The following is a 20,468-nucleotide window of genomic DNA, read 5'->3' as shown; positions in this document are numbered from 1 at the left end:
CATCTGGCTTGAGACTGAAAATAGTTTATTTTGCTGTGTACTCAGATAGACCTTGTCTTAACCCTAAATTAGGATCAAACTAACAAAGGTGGTGTGTGTGTGTGTGTGTGTGTGTGCGCGTGCGTGCCGCAGGCCGGGGGGACATCCAGCCCCAGCTGGACAATGCCATGCAGGACATCAGTGATAAGTACCTGCTTCTGGAGGAGACAGAGAAGCAGGCGGTCAGGAAGGCCCTGGTGGAGGAGCGGAGCCGCTTCTGCACCTTTGTCTCCATGCTGAGGCCCGTCGTGGTGAGTCCCCACCAACAGCCTGTGTTGTCAAACACAGGTCATTTGTTAGGGTTTGCTGGGCCGAAGAAGATATGTAGAAATTAAGTAGAATCTGCGAACACAATTGTTTCAACACATTCTAACCAATCATGTTGTTCTAACAAATGAGTTCCAGCCAATAGCATCTTTGTTATGGATGTTAATATACAGTGCACTTCGACGGTCCAAACAACCATCTCATCCTTTTAAAGTGAACTATTTGGAGATTTTTTTTAATGAAGGTGTTTGTGTACCCAAGTGTTGCATTTGTTAGTAAATGTTTATTCTGTAAGTATACACAATATGTGCTAGTCCATGCTGGTCAGTTTACTTCTCCTCTGCACCTGTGAACGTGATTAATGTAATCTATTTTAAGTTGTTCTATTGCCATTGAATATTGCTCTCCAAAGAGATTCAGAACAATCCCATTAGAGGGATGACCTGCTTCAATTCACTGAAGTCTAAAAGTAGAACTATTGAGTCGATGGAGAACAAGCTCAAATTTGAAGTGTATACCACAATTATAAGTTAGCACAAGCCCTTACACCAACCCGCCTTTCTTGTTCATCAGGAAGAGGAGATGTCCATGTTGGGGGAGATCACTCACCTGCAGACCCTCACTGACGACCTGAAGGCTCTGACCATGGACCCCCACAAGCTGCCCCCCGCCAGCGAGCAGGTCAGTGATTTGGTCCGCACTCTCAGGACAGGGCTAATAGTCCTCTTTTTGCATGTTACACTCGTGTTCTGGATATCTGTAAGTGTTCCTGTGTTACTGATTCACATGATTGGAGGTGCATTGGTAAATACCTCTATTTCCCTGTAGAAATAGGGCTGCCAATTGCTCTTTTTTTTACAAGATGTTTGGTTTATAAATTGTCTTGTTGTGACATTCTTCCTCCCAGGTCATTCTGGACCTGAAGGGATCTGAGAGCAGCTGGTCCTACCATACCCCTCCTTCCTCCCCCAGCACCATAGCATCCAGGAAGTCCAGCATGTGCAGGTTAGTGAGCATGCCCAATAATCACCACTACACCAAAACCTCTCCCCTGATAGTAATGACTGGGAGTGACGCCTATCATCAGTCCTCCTCCGTCATCTGATGGATCGGAGCTGGAACTGCAGCTTTGGCATTATTGCCATAATTGGGATGTTTACAAATGTGAGGCCGCAGTGGCCTCTCCGAAATGAACGAGTTAATGATCAATGATTTTCGAGGAGGCCTGTTGTGTGAGGCACTAGGGCCAGAGAGACCATCCAATTTGTTTTCCAGGCAAGCTTGTTAGCAACCTCTGCTTGTGACTGGCGCTGTAACATATTCAAATGGTAGCTGTTTGCAATGTGCCTAGTAACAGTCTTTCAGTAGAAAACCATTGGCTCTCCTGGAAGGTTGGATACATTTTAGCTGGTTTGTAAACGGATAAAAAAACGGAAAGCCGTAAATATTGTTTTGACTCAATATTTATTTATCTATTTACTTAGTTAAGACAGTTGAGAACCAGTTACCAATATCTGTAGTAACCAAATGACTGTGTTCTCTCCTCATCTCTCACAGTAGTCTGAACAGCGTCAACAGCAGCGACTCTCGCTCCAGCGGCTCTCACTGCCACTCCCCCACCTCCCACTACCGCTACCGGAGCTCCGCCCTCCCTCAGCAAGGCCCCGCCCGCCTCTCCAGTGTCTCCTCCCATGACTCTGGCTTCATCTCCCAGGATGCCTATCAGTCCAAGTCTCCCTCGCCCATGCCCTCTGACACCAACCCACAGGTACTACAGAGAGACGAGCCTAAGAACAGGAACTTATGGTGACAATAATTATGGCTCTGGTCATATTCAAATCAAATTGTATTTTTCTACAGGTGTAGAACGTACCGTGAAAAGCTTACTTACAAGCCCTTAACCTTTCTAGGGCGGAACCCCTCGACAACATTCCGCTGAAAAGGCAGTGCGCGAAATTCAAAAATATTTTTTTGAAATATGTAACTTTCACACATTAACAAGTCCAATACAGCAAATGAAAGATAAAGATCTTGTTAATCTATCCATCATATCTGATTTAAAAAATGCTTTACAGCAAAAGCACAACATATGATTATGTTAGGTCATAGCCAAGTTGAAAAAACACACATCCATTTTCCCAGCCAAAGATAGGAGTCACAAAAAGCAGAAATATAGATAAAATGAATCACTAACCTCTGATGATCTTCATCAGATGACACTCATAGGACATCATGTTACACAATACATGTATGTTTTGTTCGATAATGTGCATATTTATATCCAAAAATCTCAGTTTACGTTGACGCCTTACGTGCAGTAATGTTTTGATTCCAAAGCATCCATAATAAACATTGATAAAAGATACAAGTGTTATTCACAGAATTAAAGATAGACTTCTCTTTAATGCAACCGCTGTGTCAGATTTTTAAAAAACATGACGGAAAAAGCATAATCTGAGAACGGCGCTCAGAACCCAAAACAGCCAGAGGAATATCCGCCATTTTGGAGTCAACAAAGTTAGAAACAACACCATAAATATTCACTTACCTTTGATGATCTTCATCAGACTGCACTCCCAGGAATCCCAGCTCAACAATAAAGGACTGATTTGTTCCATAAAGTTCCATAATTTATGTCCAAATAACCACTTGTTGTTAGCGTGTTCAGCCCAGTAATCCATCTTCATGATGCGCAGGCACTTCGTCCAGACAAAAACTCGAAATGTTCCATTACAGTCCTTTAGAAACATGTCAAACAATGTATGGAATCAATCTTTAGGATGTGTTTAACATAAAACATCAATAATGTTCCAACCGGAGAATTCCTTTGTCTTCAGAAAAGCACTGGAACGAGAGGTAACTCTGTCGGGAGCGTGCGTCATGAGACCAAGGCTCTCTGCCAGACCACTGACTCAAAAAGGTCTCATGAGCACCTCCTTTATAGTAGAATCCTCATTCAAGTTTCTAAAGACGGTTGACATCTAGTGGAAGCCGTAGGAAGTGCAACTTTATCCATATCTCAATGTGTATTCGGTAGGCCAAGCTTTGAAAAACTACAAACCTCAAATGTCCCACTTCCTGGCAGGTTTTCGCCTGCCGTATGAGTTATGTTATATTCACAGACATCATTCAAACAGTTTTAGAAACTTCAGAGTGTTTTCTATCCAATACTAATAAAAATATGCATATATTAGCATCTGGGACAGAGTAGGAGGCAGTTCACTCTGGGCCCGCTATTCATCCAAAAGTGAAAATGCTGCCCCCTATCCCAAAAAGGTTAACCAACAATGCAGTTCAAGAAATAGAGTAAAGAAAATATTTACTCATATTTTTTTTTTAAATTAAGTAACACAATAAAATAACAATAACGAGGCTATATACAGGGGGTACCGGTTAGTTGAGGTAATTTGTTCATGAAGGTAGGGGTAAAGTGATCATGCATAGATAATAAACAGCGAATAGCAGCAGTGTAAAAACAAAGGGGAGGGTCAATGTATATAGTCCGGGTGGCCATTTGATTAATTGTTCAGCGGTCTTATAGCTTGGGGGTAGAAGCTGTTAAGGAGCCTTTTGGACCTAGACTTGACGCTCTGGTACCGCTTGCCTTGCGATAGCAGAGAGAACAGTTTATGACTTTGGTGACTAGTGTCTTTGACAATTTTTTAGGCCTTCGTCTGACATCCCCTAGAATATAGGTCCTGGATGTCAGGAAGCTTAACCCCAGTGATGTACTGGGCCGTACGCACTACCCTCTGTAGAGCCTTGCGGTCGGATGCGGAGCAGTTGCCATACCAGGCGGTGACGCAACCGGTCAGGATGCTCTCGATGGTGCAGCTGTAGAACATTTTGAGGATCTTTTCAGTCTCCTGAGGGGGAATAGGCATTGTCATGCTCTCTTCACAACTTTCTTGGTGTTTTTGGACCATGATAGTTTGTTGGTGAGGTGGACACCAAGGAACTTGAAACTCTCGACCCGCTCCACTTCAGCCCCGTCGATGTGAATGGGGGTGTGGTCGACCCTAATTTTGATGTTATGACTGCTTTATCTACACCCCTCAAACAGACATATTACAGAAACCCCAAACCCACTCTGAAGAAGTAACATATGAACTAAAACATATATGCACACACACACAGACTGTAACAGAGACATTGTATTCCATCCGACACTTCACTCTCTCCACCTGGGCTTTGTTACTGGTCAGAGAGAATCCTCCCAGGTTGCTAGGTAACGGGGATCATTAGAGACAGCAGTGGTGGCGTCGCTGTGAGAGACTGTGCAGATAGATCTCGATGAGTCATCCTCAGTCACACCCCCATTACATTACATTAGACCAGTTGAGCCACAGGGGTGAGCAGCTGGGAGCTAGCCCAACAGACAGCTGGGTCTGATTGATTACACACACACACACACACACACACACACACACACACACACACACACACACACACAAAGTGTGTTTAATCACTGTACATAGATCATGTAAAGGCCTTATGTACTGTATACCTGTATGACAACTACAGTGTTAGGTCAGGCTTGTGTGGTCTCAGGTGGCTGGAGATATGCCTGCTTTGTAGCTGCTCAACTCAAACAATGCCCTATGTAGTTCTAATTACCATTAAAATGCTGTGCTATGTGGAAGGCTTTTAATGGCTGAAAAGCGCAGTTGTTGTTTTAAGTGACAGTTTAAACAGTGGTCAAGTCGAATACTGTGGCTATTTGATTATAATGTAGGCCTACCAGAGTGGCCTGCCATCAAAAACAATGGAGAAAATGCATCCCATAACATTTTGAAAAATCCCTCCTGCAGCAAAGCACCCGCACAACATGATGTTGCCATCCCTGTGCTTCACGGATGGGATGGTGTTCTTTGGCTTGCAAGCCTCCCCTTTTTCCTCCAAACATAACGATGGTCATTATGGCCAAACAGTTCTATTTTTGTTTCATCAGACCAGAGGACATTTCTCCAAAAAGTTGGATCTTTGTCCCCATGTGCAGTTGCAAACCGTAGTCTGGCTTTTTTATGGTGGTTTTGGAGCAGTGGCTTCTTCCTTGCTGAGCGGACTTTCAGGTTATTTTGATACAGGACCTGTTTTACTGTGGATATAGATAATTTTGTACCTGTTTCCTCCAGCAACTTAGTGTATGTAAACTTCTGACCCACTGGAATTGTCATACAGTGAATTATAAGTAAAATACTCTGTCTGTAAACAATTGTTGGACTAATTACTTGTGTCATGCACAAAGTAGATGTCCTAACCGACTAGCCAAAACTGTAGTTTGTTAACAAGAAATTTGTGGAGTGGTTGAAAAACTAGTGTTAATGACTCCAACCTAAGTGTATGTAAACTTCCGACTTCAACTGTAGGTCAATGGTCTATTTGCATATAGGTCTACTGCAGCTCTGATAGCTTATGCCGTCAATGTAATAGAATCCTACTCCGATGTGTTCTGTCTACAACATCTCTTGCATAGTTTGTTTTGTTTCGGTATGTTTTATTGAAAGTGGCAAATATTGCGTTCATTCGATCACAATTGCCACAGTAAAGGGAACCGTTGATAGTGTTAACTAACAGGGGAAAAGTTCAGTGAAGTTCAGTCACGTGCTTCTCTCCTGTGCAGCAGTCCTGGGGAAGCTGCTCGGGAGTCTCGGCGCAACTGCTCAGCTTGGAGGGAACATTGCTAAGCACCTATGACTATACAATGGACTTTATTAATAATAGTAATCTCTGCATCTGCATATTGTTAGCCGTTTAGTGTGTAACAAGTCACACTTATATGCAGAACTTTCATGCTTTGCTGTAGTGCTTATAGTTTTTATATGATACAGTATGATATGTTTTCCTTCTTGTTGAGGTTGCAAATCCATAATGTTTTTCTTCTGTTCTTTTTTTCTCTGTCCTTCTGTCTGTGCATCTTGTCTTTTTTACGCGTCTCTTCGTGGCTGGTCTGTTTTGAACTGCTTCTTTATATATTGTGTGTGTGTGTGTGTGTCCCTCTCTTTCCTGCTGCACGGCTTTGCTGTAGACCTCTGGCTCTTCATCCTCGGCCGCCTCTGAGACTTGCCAGCCTGTCAGTGAGGGCAGCTGTTCCTCCTCCTCGTCCTCCTCCTCACCTGCCTCCTCTAAGGAGACCTGCTCCAGCACTAGGGTGGAACAGGTGAACACACACACACGCTTAGACACTCAGATACGTACATACTCCCCTAAACATGAGCAGTATTATTAAGTACACTGTTTTGCTGGTTGATCAAACCTCCCTCATTCCTGTCACATAGACAACAGGGTCATGTTCAGTCGGCCTTAAACACGGGAGCATTCTTATTGGTTAAGTTCAGGTAGTAGCCTACCTTCTCCGTTTCACTTTGGTTCAAAATGTGCCTACTGAACGTGACACAGGTGTCTGCTACCATGATTTGATATTATAATTATATTCCATCTGATTTCAGACGTGTGCATTATTTTCACCTTATTGTTTAATACCCAGCAGCCGCCCCTTTGAATTATCATTTCTCATTGTTGTGTCACTTTGTCCTCCATTCACATTCAGCTGTCAAACGGGCACGATCATCAACATCACGGGCCATCCACCGCCCTCTATCTGTCAGGCGGGGGCATGCAGGAGGTCTACCCCGACCTCCCTCCATCCTCCCCCTCCACCCCCTCGCCTCGCCCTCCTACTCTCCCACTTCCCCCGTGTGGGCATGGTCGAGACCAGGTTCTGCCCTCCTGGTCGACTACCCCCCCTATTGCGCCCTGGGTCCGGGCATGATCCCCTCCTCCAAGGTCCCCACCTGGAAGGTGCGTCCATTCTATCATCAACCGCCTCCTCTTTCTCCTTCTTTTTCTCCTCTTCCAGTCTCCCCTGTGGGTGATCAGACACTGATACACGTTTCGAATCACAGAGAGAATGCAAACACTCTGGTAACATTATGCTAGTATTTATATGTGGAGTCAGTCATACAGCATAAAGTCATATGTCATTCATAAAGGCATGAATGCTATACAATCAGTTTGTCCTTTTTCTTCAGTTTTCTGCTTAATGAACACAACAGAGCAGAGCTATTCTTTGTAGGCTTTGCTCAAGAGCTTTGTCTTTCTGTGTTGTGCAGGACTGGGCCAAGCCAGGGCCCTATGACCAGCCCATGGTGAACACCCTGAGGAGGACCAAGGAGAAGAGGGAGACTCCAAATCCCAGCAGCCCCCAGGCCACCACACCAGGGGACGAGCCCCAGAGAGCCAAGGGAACCAACGCAGTCACAACAGCCAAGGTAAAATATACAAAATATAGCTACACCCATAATTTCAGATACATGTGGATACTAATACCAATACCCCAAATGTAGAGCTGTACAGTATATATGACCATGTTTCATTAGAATGCGATATATGTGTTTATATTGTACAACAGACCTGGGCTCTATACATGTCAAATATTTACTGTATACTATAGGAAAAACTCAATCAAGCACAGCTTAAGTTTTAAAAATATATTTACATAGTATTCATGTAGTATTTAACCCAGGTCTATTGTACTGTTAAATGCAGTTGTCTATATGGTGTGAAATATGCTTTTAGTATATACAGTGCATTCAGAAAGTTTTCAGACCCCTTGACTTTTTCCACATCCATTCTAAAATGGATTATATCATTTTTTTCCCTCAGCAATTTACACACAATACTCCAGAATGACAAAGCAAAAACAGATTTTTAGACATTTTTGCAAATGTATTAAAAATAAACACAGATATATCACATTTACATAAGTATTCATACCCTTTACTCAGTACTTTGTTGAAGCACATTTGGCAGCGATTACAGCCTTGAGTCTTCTTTGGTATGAAGCGACAAGCTTGGCACACAATGAGTTGCTCCCATTCTTCTCTACAAATCTTCTCAAGCTCTGTCAGGTTGGATGGGAAGAGTCGCTTCGCAGCTATTTTCAGATCTCTCCAGAGATGTTTGATCGGTTTCAAGTCCGGGCTCTGGTTGGGCCACTCAAGGACATTCAGAGACTTGTCCCAAAGCCACACCTGCATCGTCTTGGCTGTGTGCTTAGTGTCATTGTCCTGTTGGAAGGTGAACCTTCGCCCCCAGTCTGAAGTCTTTAGCGTTCTGGAGCAGGTTTTCATCAAGGATTTCTCTGTACTTTGCTCCGTTCATCTTTCCCTCAATCCTGAATAGTCTCCCAGTCTCTGCCGCTGTAAAACATCCCCACAGCATGATGCTGCCACCACCATGCTTCACCGTAGGGATGGTGCAGGTTTCCTTCAGAGATGACGCTTGGCATTCAGGCCAAAGAGTTCAATCTTGTTTCTCATGGTCTGAGAGTATTTAGGTGCCTTTCGGCAAACTCAAAGCGGGCTGTCATGTGCCTTTTCCTGAGGAGTGGCTTATGTCTGGCCACTCTAACATGACAGCCTGATTGGTGGAGTGCTGCAGAGACGGTTGTCCTTCTGGAAGGTTCTCCCATCTCCACAGAGGAACTCTGGAGGTCTGTCAGAGTGACCATCGGGTTCCTTGTCACCTCCCCGACCAAGGCCCTTTCCCCCAATTGCTCAGTTTGGCCGGGCGGCCAACTCTAGGAAGAGTCTTGGTGGTTACAAACTTCTTCCATTTAAGAATGATGGAGCCACTGTTCTTGGGGACCTTCATGCTGCAGACATTTTTGATACCCTTCCCCAGGCCTGTGCCTCGACACAATCCCGTCTCGGTTTTTGCCCTGACATGCTCTAATAAGGCTGTAACGTAACAAAATGTGGATAAGTCAAGGGCTCTGAATACTTTCCGAATGCACTGTATATTGCTGTATGCTTGCTGTTATGTGAATTTATATAGGGTTGAATTCTGACATGAGAAGTAGATTGAACATGGACTTAAGTCAATAAAACATGGACTTACTGTACATAATTTAAATTATTATTATATATATATGTTTTTATTTAAGTCTGTTATCTCCTGCAAAATACCATTGTCTACATATGTGAAAATGGCATATTTCTAAGTTTGAAGTTAAAAAGTTCTATCCGATGACATCATTAAAAGTTAAACTTTTTAACCACAGATCATAGAAACGCGCTGTTTTCAGAAATGTAGACAGTGGTATGGTGTTAGAGATTATGAACATGAGGTTGAAAAGTGGCGGAATTGTTCTTTTAAGGCAACTTCTCTCAAGTCTGAATAGGGCCCATATTGCATGTATAAGCTATATGTCTTAATGTATGTGTGTCAGCAGGAGGAGGCGGAGGCCCATGAGGAGCTGGCCCTGGCTCTGGCCCGCGGGTTGCAGCTAGATATCCAGCACTCCAGCAGGGACTCCCTGCAGTGCTCCAGTGGCTACAGCACCCAGAACACCACACCCTGCTGCTCTGAGGACACCATACCCTCACAAGGTACTGTAGTGTGTATGTGTGTGTCCCACCTCATGTTAGGGGTAATCAACATCAGTTCTTAATATATACAGTATAAAGTCAATGTATGGGATATTTGATAGGGATCCACTCACTTTGAATTATAGTGAGCAATAGTAGGTAATAGTCATGTTTTGACTTCAGGATCTGAACCTCTGTCTAATGGCATTTTGTTATCAGCGTCTATACAGAGGAAAAATGTGCATTTGAAGTGTACTGCATGTTAAAAGTGTAAGTGACAATGATCCTCATATCATCTCACCAGTGTCCGACTATGACTACTTCTCCGTGGGTGGCGACCAGGAGACGGACCAACCCGACTTCAACAAGTTCTCCACCATCCCCCGCAACAGTGACATCAGCCAGTCCTACCGCCGCATGTTCCAGGCCAAGCGGCCGGCCTCCACAGCGGGCATCCCCCCCACAGCCCCCTCCCCCGGCAGTATTGTCACCCCCGGGGTGGCCACCATCCGCCGCACGCCCTCCTCCAAGCCCAACCTGCGGCGTTCTTCCGGGGGCCTGGGTCTGGGCCCCATCCCCATCAAGCCCCCCATGATCCCTGTCAAGACGCCCACTGTTCCCGAGCACCCCGGGTTGTTCTTCAGAGGAGAGGGCGAGGGAGGGGGACCGCTGAGCCCACTCTCTTCAGCGGGGGACAACAGCTTGGTGTCTCCCAAGGCACCCTGGGATGCTCAGGCCTCCTCCGATCCACCCACTCCCCCACCTCAGCCTGGTAGCAGGTTGTCAGAGTGGGACCGTGAGGCCCTGCCGGAGGTTCAGGAGGAGGAGCCTGGCTGCGGTGAGGGGGAAGATGTGCTCTTGGCCATACGGCGAGGGGTCAAGCTGAAGAAGACTATGTCCAACGACCGGTCAGCGCCACGAATAGTGTGAGAGTGCGAGGTCGGGCTTCCGCTCAATGTAGCAGATTGAATCACCTACATACAGTAACTCAGTGTCTTCACCCTATAGGTTTAAGAAAAGGGTGGAAGTCTGGATGCGTGAAAATATGCACAAAAGGAAGGGAGGAGGGAACGGACTGACAACTGCTTTGACTATTTTCAAATGACGAAAAATATCAAATCTTTTATTTGTATGTACATATTTATATTTTGATGCGTTTGTATGTTTTGCGTTTGATGCTCCTCTTAGTACATTGTCATGAAAGGTGCCAAAAGCCTTCGAGCTGAATTAACTTAAATTACTTTATTTTACTGAATAGGGTTAATAATTTCTGTGAAAACACATAGAAGGTATAGCAACAACAACAAACATTCATGGAGATAGAAATACATACAAAGGTAAGATTGTGTGCAGGAAAGTAGTACATAAGAAAATAACCACAATGGAAAGCGGTATTTTACTTTTCTGTAATAGAGAAGAATGAGAACAAATACGTTTAAATACATCCCACTATCAATTGGAAGCTTCTTAGTCAACAAAGGACACAAGGACCTGCAATCCTTAATCTACTCAGTGGTTGTCAACGGGTGTGACATTTGTCAATAGTAATATGTTGCACAGGCTTCTACCTTGAATGCAACTCAGGTGTCAGTGGAAGCACTCATTGATTGGTGGTTATAGAATAGAAGTCTTTAATTTCATGTTTTTCTCTATAATTAGATTGATCATTTATTTCAATATAAGTGATGCTGTGCTAAATGTCATACAGAGGATTCATACGCAAATGTAAATGGAAAACGTAAAAAGTGCTCGTCCTGCTGTGAAAATACTAGTACTCTGTGAAAGCTATTCTAGTGGTGATCACTGGTAACTACAACTCATTCGATCACAATAAACTAATCGTATTAGTAAATGTAAAAAAATACAAATAAAATAAAAAGAGTTGGAAAGGTTACAAAGTCAAGTTTGTGTTAGCTTGTGTTCAGCACAGTCAGCTGAATGAAGTCAGAATTCACTTTTACGACTACCTAAAGTATTTCACAAGATGACATGGCCTAATATGTAGACATCCAAAACGTTCTTTTTCCCACTATTTTTCACGAACGCCATACTTTAGTTAGTGGTGTGTAAGCTGTAGCACAGGGGTATTGTCAAACATAATTTCAAGACAACCCATTAAACTAAATAGAGTAATGCATGTTATTTTACATTTTTTACTCTTAAGTGTCAAAGCTCGTTTTTATACTGAACCTACCTATTTATCCCAACACATTTCCCCCATTTAAGAGCAGTTGGACTTTCTGCATAAAGACTGAAGCCTGATTATTATTCCATTCAAGACAGGGGAAACTAGTGTGGCCGATGCAACAATATGCTCATGACGCTGAAAATCCTGTATAGCTCCTGACTCAATTATTCTATACAATGGTCTGATAGTCCATGTAATATACTGTAGTTCCCCCGTTGATGTAGCGATACGTTGCTAAATGGTTCAAAGTAATACGTTTGTTTTTGGTCATGGTAAAAGACTCACTCCTTGTAAATACAAGGTTTTGTCCCAATGGTCTGCAACAGTTTCCTTTCCTTCATGGCCAGATGCAAGAGGTCTTGGCCTACTTCTTACTTTTACCTGTCATATATATCATGTAAACTGTTCATCTTGAAGTTCATTGACACGAGGGAAAAGAGGCAATGAAAGGAGGGAGCGTTGGGATGCAGATTGGGATAGATTGACATACACTTTAGTACTCTAGCCTTGCAAGTCTGTTGTTGACCTAGAAACATGTTTGGACAGAGTTGACCTCTTTCTGTGCCACTGGCGTTCTAAGATAATTGTTCAGTTCCTGAATTCTGTCTCCTATTTTCTATGTAACAGTTGTTTCAGCTAAAAATAAAGATGTAGCAGAATGTAAGTCTGTTGAAAAAGGTTCTAAAAGTGTTTGGGATTTTCTGCATTCTAAATGTCTTATTTGTTGTCGTACGATTTCCTGAAAATGAATGGAGATCATAAAATCGGTATCACTTGCTCAAGATACGCCACAATGCATAAAGAGACATCAAGCATTTCCCAAAATTATATTCATTTATTTAAACAGAGGTCCTTGTACAGGGAAAATAACAGCTACAGTACATTTGAAAGTCACCTGCTTTTACAACCAAATAATTACTGTCAATTCAGGCAGGGTGGAATACCTTCTGACAAAGCTTACTGCAACCTCTTCCAAAACTATTCCATTATATCAATATCTTTACAGAGGGACAGTAAATTCACAAGGAGGGGAATCTGCATGCTGTTGTGTGGTAGAAGGTACTGTGGTGAGCTGCCATTTGCTGTTATTACCAGGTAGTGTCATCCGGGGGCTGAAAGACGGGGCGCTCCCTGGGGCGGGTGGCGTACTGCCACCACAGAGGGGGCAGGTCGCAGTTCTTGCGGACTGGGGGTAAGGCCTCCGACTTGGCCCAATGGCAGGGGTCACTCCCTGCAGCTCCTGGACCTGAATCGAGATGACACCACCAACAGTGCAAATTTCAACAATTCATGTAGATTGATTAATAAGGCAATCTGACGCGAGTATACTCAATTGATTCATTGGGTTATTTCATTAAATATGAACATTGTTAATCTGTCATATTTATAATCCAACAGGAAGGGAGTAATTGAAGAACTTCAAAAGAAAATATGCCAAGAGCCTGATTATGACTTGAAAGAACATTGCATAAAATCTAAATGTTCCCAGACTTCCCACTCAGGCACTTTTTGGAGGATGTAGGTTATTGGTGAGTGTACTTGTCAGCATATACAAAGATATATGAATGCACTAAGTCCCGCTGTATAAGAGCTGCTAAATGACTAAAATGTAAATGTTTTAAAAAATTGTGAACAATCAAACCATGCATTCTTTAACTTTGATGCTTGGTTTAGCACAGAAAATGTTACTTTCACAAGAACATATAAGAATGGACAGAATTCCGTTTATGGAAAAAGGACTGTAGCCTGACCTACCTCTCTGTCCCAGCTCTGTTCTCGCAGGTTCTTCCACTGCTCCCTCTTGGCAAAGTAGGATACATGGCCGTCTGAGGGATGCCAGTGATCTAGACACCATTCAGGGACCTGCAAAAACAATTACAAGAAATCAGAAACAGACAATGCATGGCTTCACTATTGTAGCATTTGAGGGTCAACAGCAAAGAGGATTGAATCAGCAGCCCAGTAATTAGAGCAAGCACACTACCTCCTGTGCCATAAGGTCCAGACCTTTGGCAGAAATCATAGTATGGTACTATACTAGGCACTTTTCTTTTTTTTCAGTATAAGCAAAGATCGTACCGTATGAAGATCACAGACACTACTTCTCCAACAGAAATCCCAGTTCACGCTGGTAGGCAATGTCATGGGGGCGTTGCACAACTCATGCACAGAAACACATCCTAGGGTCTAACGGTCTCTCGCACCGAACTGCGCATGTGCAGGCCGTCAAATCAAAGGCACTCCTTCAATATAAAGTTGTTTTTGACAAAAATTAAAACGTGCCTGTCACTTTCACGAGGTTGGTGCAATAACATGCTGGGGGTATATTTGAGAATCAGTTGTATGTATCCGCAACGCACAATGGACATCCTAATTTAGTTAGCTACCTTGTACATTTCATATCTTTCATAGGAAGTTCCTCCTGGAGAGTCAGGGAAGAGGTAAGGCTGCGTGTGTTGGTTAGACCAGATTTCCTCCTCTCCTGCATCATAGTGGCTTTGACCATGTCCTTCTCATCCTTGGCCTTGTCGAAGTGGGCCCTTCACAATCTCGCGTAGAAGCGTTTTTTATCTCTGGAAACCAAATAAGTAAGGGTAGTACCGCGGTTAGTGTCAACAATAACAGGCTACTACACTCAGTCAGTTGTGTATACTAACGTTAGACACACTATCAAGAGTACCGTTACAGAGCACCGATTTGAACAGATAGTTAGCTACTTTTGTTTGTCCAGCAGCTGGATGGCATGTCAGCGAGTGTAACATTAATCACACAGGAAAACAGAGGGTGACCTACCTAGTTAGCTATTGTAGTTAGGTTAAGTTGACCAGATTTCTGAAATTAAAACCTGGGACATTTCCAGTACGGCGGTCAATATATAATTAAAATATCCAATGTTATCATCTATGAGATAAAAAAGGGGGACAATTCCGGTTTCGTGTATTTAGTCTAACAGGCACACTGTGATAGAGAAAACAACTATATTACAGAAACACTACAGACAAGACAGAACTGTCCGATCTGAACAGCCATTCAGTGGTCCTGGTAGTCTGGGAAGACTAAGAGCAGAAGAGATCATGAGGAAAATTGAAAAAACAGACAATAGTCTATGTGAAATGCTTTACAATGTAATAAAGAAATAAGATGCTGATGAGATTGGTAACTACATAATATACTTATACCAACCTAATATGTATATTTCTCAGAAGAATGCATTTTCTTCAGGATTGCTTCTGTCTTTGGCCAGCTTCTCCATGAACTCCTGGCAGGGGAGGTTGAAGTTTGTCTTCACAATAAGCATGGCCTTGATGGTAGGAACAGTGAACCTATTTCTTGCTGCTGTCCATAGAGCATTTATTTGGGAGAACACTCTCTCGACTGGTGCATTACTTCCAGCACATGTCAACAGACGCTAATCTAGCCAGGTTAGGGTGCGGGATGTCATTCTCTTTGAAGTGGGTAACCACCGTGCTCCATCTCTGACTAAGCGGTGTCTCAGACGTTTTCCATTCTTCAAGCGATCCCCCCTTTAGGAACTCTTGCAGGCCAGTAACCTCGTCACACAAGGCCTCCTCATTGATGGTCACATTGGGGTATTTTTCCTGCAGTGTGCCTGCTGCCTTCTGGATCTCTTCACGCTGAGGTTGCCTTTTTAAAAGGAGACGATGTAAATCTTTTAGATTATCTGTGTGCTTTCCCCATGCTTGCAAGTAGTTCACAGCCGTAGTGAAGAACGATTGGGATGTTTTGAGAAAGCTCTCTTTAGACATGGCTCCATTTTCCTCTAGCTCTCTCAGAAGTCCTCTGACAAACTGGAATGAAGTTGTCATCACGTCTTACAGTCAATTTTGCCTCAACGTTTCTCAGAATTGTAGCTGACTCCACCGCACAGTGGTCCTGGCCTTCAAGCATCTTGATCGTGCCACTGAATACGGTCAGGTTTCCATGGACAAAGGCCAGCTAAAGTTCAGTCAGTGGATCTTCGAACATTGTTTGCAGGACAACAGGGCATTTGTCTTCAGAAAGAAAAAAGGATTTCAATGGCACATACCTTTTCAGCACTCTTTCTAGAGCAGGGAGCATGGACAGCCAGCGAACATTGCTGTGTCCTAAAATGTTATGGTACTCCTGGCCAACAAACTCACAAAAGGCTTTCAAGTCTCTCTACTCTGACAGTGAAAATATGAACATATCCAAATATCTTTGTGAGCAGGTACTCAACATCATATCCAAAGCTGTTCTGGCCGTGTTATGAATGATGTGGGCAGGACCACCTAAGCCAATCACCTCCCGCTGCAGAGAATGTTTTACTTTGGTATGGACATTGACCCTCCCCAGCCTATTCAGTCCTCCAAAGTTGGTATTTGTTGTCGGCAGAGAAGAATGTTTTCCAGGTTACATTTTGGGATGACTTTACACTGCCGTTCTTCTCCGGCTGCCAATTGAAAGAGAGGAATTACAAAGGGTGCAGTGAACCATTCTATCGTCTTGACCTGAGCGTATAAATGGAAATTCTCTCATGTTTTTCATAAGTGCATTTCCGTTTCTTGGAAAGAGTCATTGTATCTCCTCTGTCTGCTCTTCTTCACTCTCCTTGTGTCACTCTTCTTACTCTCAACTTTTCTTCTCCAATCGTCTTCCTGATCAGTCTCCTCTTTTCTTCCTTCTCTTCACCTTTCCACCTCACTCTTCTAAACTCTCCTTGCTTCACTCTTTTTACTCCCTTAATTTTTCCTTCTCCTTCCTCTCCAATCTGTATTAATAAATAGCATACAATTAGATAACATATTTTGGTTAACAGATTCCCATTACTTGCCTCATTTTTGTATTTCATCTTAAAAACATTGTTTGGAATAATAAATTGGCAGGCTTTGTAACCATATCGTTACCTTTCCTCCTATCTCAACTGCTAATGTTATCCATGAACATTTCTAAATATATTTTCACACTACTTATTATAATGCCAAACCATTAAAATTGTAATATACAAAAAATATTCTCGTAATTAATTGTGCATTCATTTAATATCATATTTTCAAAATAGCCCGTCCACTGAATGTTTACATGTGAACGTTTTTTTAAACCTAGCAACCATAACAGTAGCTAGCTAACCTAACTAACTAACCTAGTCTACATAGCTAACGTTAGCTAGCATAACGCGTTTAAAACCTTCTAGAGCAGATCATCGATCTATATAATAAATTGTGACATTATAACATCACTAGCTAGTATCTCAAACGAGTGTAATTTACCTGGCTTGAAAAGACGTTTGTGGTGATGTTGTGGATTCACTTGACACTTGCTAGCTTCTGGACGAGTCTTCCGCAGCAGTTCTCTCTATAACTTTCTCGAGCACGTAGTTAGTAGAAGAAGAGTGAATTAAAGATGCTTTGGCGAGCAGCCCCCTCTGCTGGACAAAACAAACACAATGCGATTGAGACGTCAACCGGTAGGCTCTGCTGCCCGGTCTTTCTTGCCAAGTAAAATATTTCACTTTGAGGTCCGTTTTTAACGCATGGTTAAAAACGGGGACATGTCCGGGGACGGCTCCAGGCGGGGACTGTCCCCGGAAAACGGGGACGTCTCGTAAATTAGGTTCTAGTTGGTTCCATGCAATCGATACGAGCATTGAACATCATCCCAACGACGACAACTTTGGTTTACCTAAAAATACACCATGATTCAAAGTGCCTCAATACTTTTTGATTGTGAGTAAGGTAAGAAGTGTCACTATATTTTTTAAACTGTCTGCTGTCACCTTCGGCGGCGAGGAGGATTGTGGGACATTGGACGTCTGCGATTTGGCAATTTGCTGACCAGGCCGGACACGTCGCGTGCGCGAGCGTCGCAAAGAAATCCATGTTATTAAATTATTGCACCCACACTGCTCGCGAGCGTCTGCGACGCCAAGGGCTAAAATAGAGCTCATTCCTATTTCTGACGCAGATTGCGCTGAAAGTCCTGCCTCTCCCATCTCCTCATTGGTTTATAGAAGCAGTTACTCACGTGCCAACTCCTCATTGGTTATACCCACGCGGGTGACTGAAAGTCGAACTGTTTTGCCGATAGTCGTGGTAATACAATGAAAGTTTAGATGCGATCACCATATAAATTAAACTATGAAAAAGGCTGGAAGGAGGAGAGATGACTAGAAACGATTCGGTTGGCCGTTTAATGTGTGGATTAATTGTCGGGGTAGAGGGCCTTGTGCATTTCAGGTAAAATAACTTAATTAACTCGATTCAATCAACCTAATTAAAAATAATATGTCAAATTGAAGGCAAGAAGCACGCAACGTACATTTGTACACGGCCATGTCTCTATTATGCGTGGGAATAATTGGGAACAATTGGGAACAGATGTTCTAAATTAAAATCACTTGGAGCTGATTTCCTGGTGTTTGTACAGTCTTATGTTCAACAATGAAAATGTAAAAAACAAAATACCTCCAGACTCTGTCACCTGTCACATGTGCTCAGTGTGAACCTGCTCTGTGAAGAGCACAGGGCGCCAGTGGCGAATTTGCCAATCTTGGTGTTCTCTGGCAAATGCCAAACGTCCTGCACAGTGTTGGGCTGTAAGCACAACCCCAACCTGTGGACGTCGGGCCCTCATAGAGTCTGTTTCTGACCGTTTGAGCAGACACATGCACATTTGTGGCCTGCTGGAGGTCATTTTGCAGGGCTCTGGTAGTGCTCCTCCTGCTCCTCCTTGCACAAAGGCGGAGGTAGCGGTCCTGCTGCTGGGTTGTTTCCCTCCTACGGCCTCCTCCACGTCTCCTGATGTACTGGCCTGTCTCCTGGAAGCGCCTCCATGCTCTGGACACTACGCTGACAGACACAGCAAACCTTCTTGCCACAGCTCGCATTGATGTGTCATCCTGGATGAGCTGCACTACCTGAGCCACTTGTGTGGGTTGTAGACTCCGGCTCATGCTACCACTAGAGTGAAAGCACCGCCAGCATTCAAAAGTGACCAAAACATCAGCCAGGAAGCATAGGAACTGAGAAGTGGTCTGTGGTCACCACCTGCAGAACCACTCCTTTATTGGGGGTGTCTTGCTTATTGCCTATAATTTCCACCTGTTGTCTATTCCATTTGCACAACAGCATGTGAAATTTATTGTCAGTGTTGCTTCCTAAGTGGACAGTTTGATTTCACAGAAGTGTGATTGACTTGGAGTTACATTGTGTTGTTTAAGTGTTCCCTTTATTTTTTTGAGCAGTGTATAAAAAAAGACAGGCTAATTAAATCACTATGGAGCGAAGACCAAGCTGTAACAGTTTCAACCCGACGCATGGCGCAATACTTGGCTGTGTTATCACACAGTTCCATGGTTAGTGCAGGCAATAGACAAGGGTATAGCCTACTATTGTACACTATTCTCTCTTATAATTCTATGTACACTAACCTTCCAACATAACCATGGGTTGAAGAACTGATTGTGGCCATTTTTAGAATGAATCAAACCACCGTTTTCTTTATTTTCACAACAGGCCCTCCAAACCTGTTCTTTATGATTCATAAATACTTTCCTAAACAATCTACAAGATGAGTATTTTTAAATTTGATGAAACAGAGACGAACATGCATATAGATGGATGGTTTTCTTTCATTGATCCCTAATATGAACCCAGTTCTCTCAATATATTCTAGTGAGCCTGTCGACAACATTTTTACTAAAAGGTAATGTATTTAAAGGGATGGCTTAAGATAGTGGGGAGAACAAGTATTTTATACACTGCCGATTTTGCAGGTTTTCCTACTTACAAAGCATGTAGAGGTCTGTAATTTTTATCATAGGTACACTTCAACTGTGAGAGACGGAATCTAAAACAACTATCCAGCTGAAACCTCTATTGAATGAAAACTCCACGAGAAAATCTGTTGGCCAGTAAGTGGGAGGGTTTTCAGTGGTTGAATGAAATTGATGAGAGCACGCAAGGTAGCCACACCTGCAAAGCACATTATGTGACTGGATAAGGTTATCTGAATATCAAATATTGAGAGGTGTGTAGGAAAGGTGTACATTTCCTAAGTCTGAATCGGCCCCTAAATTAATTAACATGCCAAGTGTCATTTGACTGATCTGTGTGTGTTGAGATTGAGCAAGAACCCCCTCATGCATTTAATTATGTTCCAGGGAGAGTTGGAAATGAACCATCATCGATTGCAAAAACATACATTAAAATGTTATTAGTGATTTACTGAAAGCTGCTGAAAGACAGATATTCAACAGCTGTAATATATCATTCAAAACATCTGGGAACTCGGAAATCTCCAACTTGTGGTTCATTTAAAAAAAAAACTAGGCAAGTAAGTTAAGAACAAATTCTTATTTACAATGACGGCCTAGGAACAGTGGGTTAACTGCCTTGTTCATGGGCAGAACGACAGATCTTTCTAGATCTCCAACGTTCAGACCTGAATATCACTGACGTTATGATTTGACCTCGGTTTTTCCCGGAGTTCCCTGTTGTCTTGAAAGTGCCATAACGGCATGTCGACAATGTCACAGGCCACACCTTTTCACGTCCGAGGCAAAGATTTTTTATAACTGACGCCAGATAGGCCAAGGCCTGTCGTTTCAAATGGGATAAATGAAT

General features: G+C 43.0%; 2 protein-coding genes across 6 annotated transcripts in view; one reads left to right on the top strand and one right to left on the bottom strand.

The window, feature by feature from the left end:
- The window catches only part of LOC115131579 (protein MTSS 1-like), a 63,273-nt gene extending 50,733 nt beyond the window's left edge, over positions 1-12,540 (top strand). The window contains 10 exon segments of the mRNA XM_065020473.1: positions 133-290; positions 880-987; positions 1,214-1,311; positions 1,864-2,074; positions 6,335-6,466; positions 6,857-6,968; positions 6,971-7,107; positions 7,419-7,577; positions 9,542-9,698; positions 9,982-12,540. Of these exon segments, the coding sequence (XP_064876545.1) occupies positions 133-290; positions 880-987; positions 1,214-1,311; positions 1,864-2,074; positions 6,335-6,466; positions 6,857-6,968; positions 6,971-7,107; positions 7,419-7,577; positions 9,542-9,698; positions 9,982-10,607 (1,898 nt within the window). The 3' untranslated portion in view covers positions 10,608-12,540.
- A 140-nt stretch (positions 12,541-12,680) lies between these two features.
- On the bottom strand, positions 12,681-17,759 carry LOC115132571 (NADH dehydrogenase [ubiquinone] 1 beta subcomplex subunit 9-like). 5 transcript variants are annotated; one of them, XR_010464330.1, is made up of 5 exons: positions 17,115-17,758; positions 15,049-16,615; positions 13,945-14,438; positions 13,621-13,728; positions 12,681-13,111 (listed from the first exon to the last, which is right to left on the bottom strand). XR_010464330.1 is itself a non-coding variant. In XM_065020472.1 (5 exons), the coding sequence occupies exons 3-5, from the start codon at positions 14,259-14,261 to the stop codon at positions 12,866-12,868; spliced, it is 363 nt and encodes a 120-aa protein (XP_064876544.1). In that variant the 5' UTR covers positions 14,262-14,438; positions 15,049-16,615; positions 17,115-17,739; the 3' UTR covers positions 12,681-12,865. The 5 variants fall into 5 exon arrangements, 1 of the variants encoding a protein (XP_064876544.1); XR_010464331.1 differs by having other exon boundaries at positions 13,621-14,108; positions 14,253-14,438; XM_065020472.1 differs by having other exon boundaries at positions 14,253-14,438; positions 17,115-17,739.
- Positions 17,760-20,468: the final 2,709 nt, after the last annotated feature.

The sequence above is a fragment of the Oncorhynchus nerka genome, linkage group LG7, assembly GCF_034236695.1.
Source record: "Oncorhynchus nerka isolate Pitt River linkage group LG7, Oner_Uvic_2.0, whole genome shotgun sequence".
NCBI lineage: Eukaryota > Metazoa > Chordata > Actinopteri > Salmoniformes > Salmonidae > Oncorhynchus > Oncorhynchus nerka.
The sequence above is the reverse complement of the archived record's forward strand: the minus strand, read 5'-3'. Positions and strand labels throughout refer to the sequence as shown.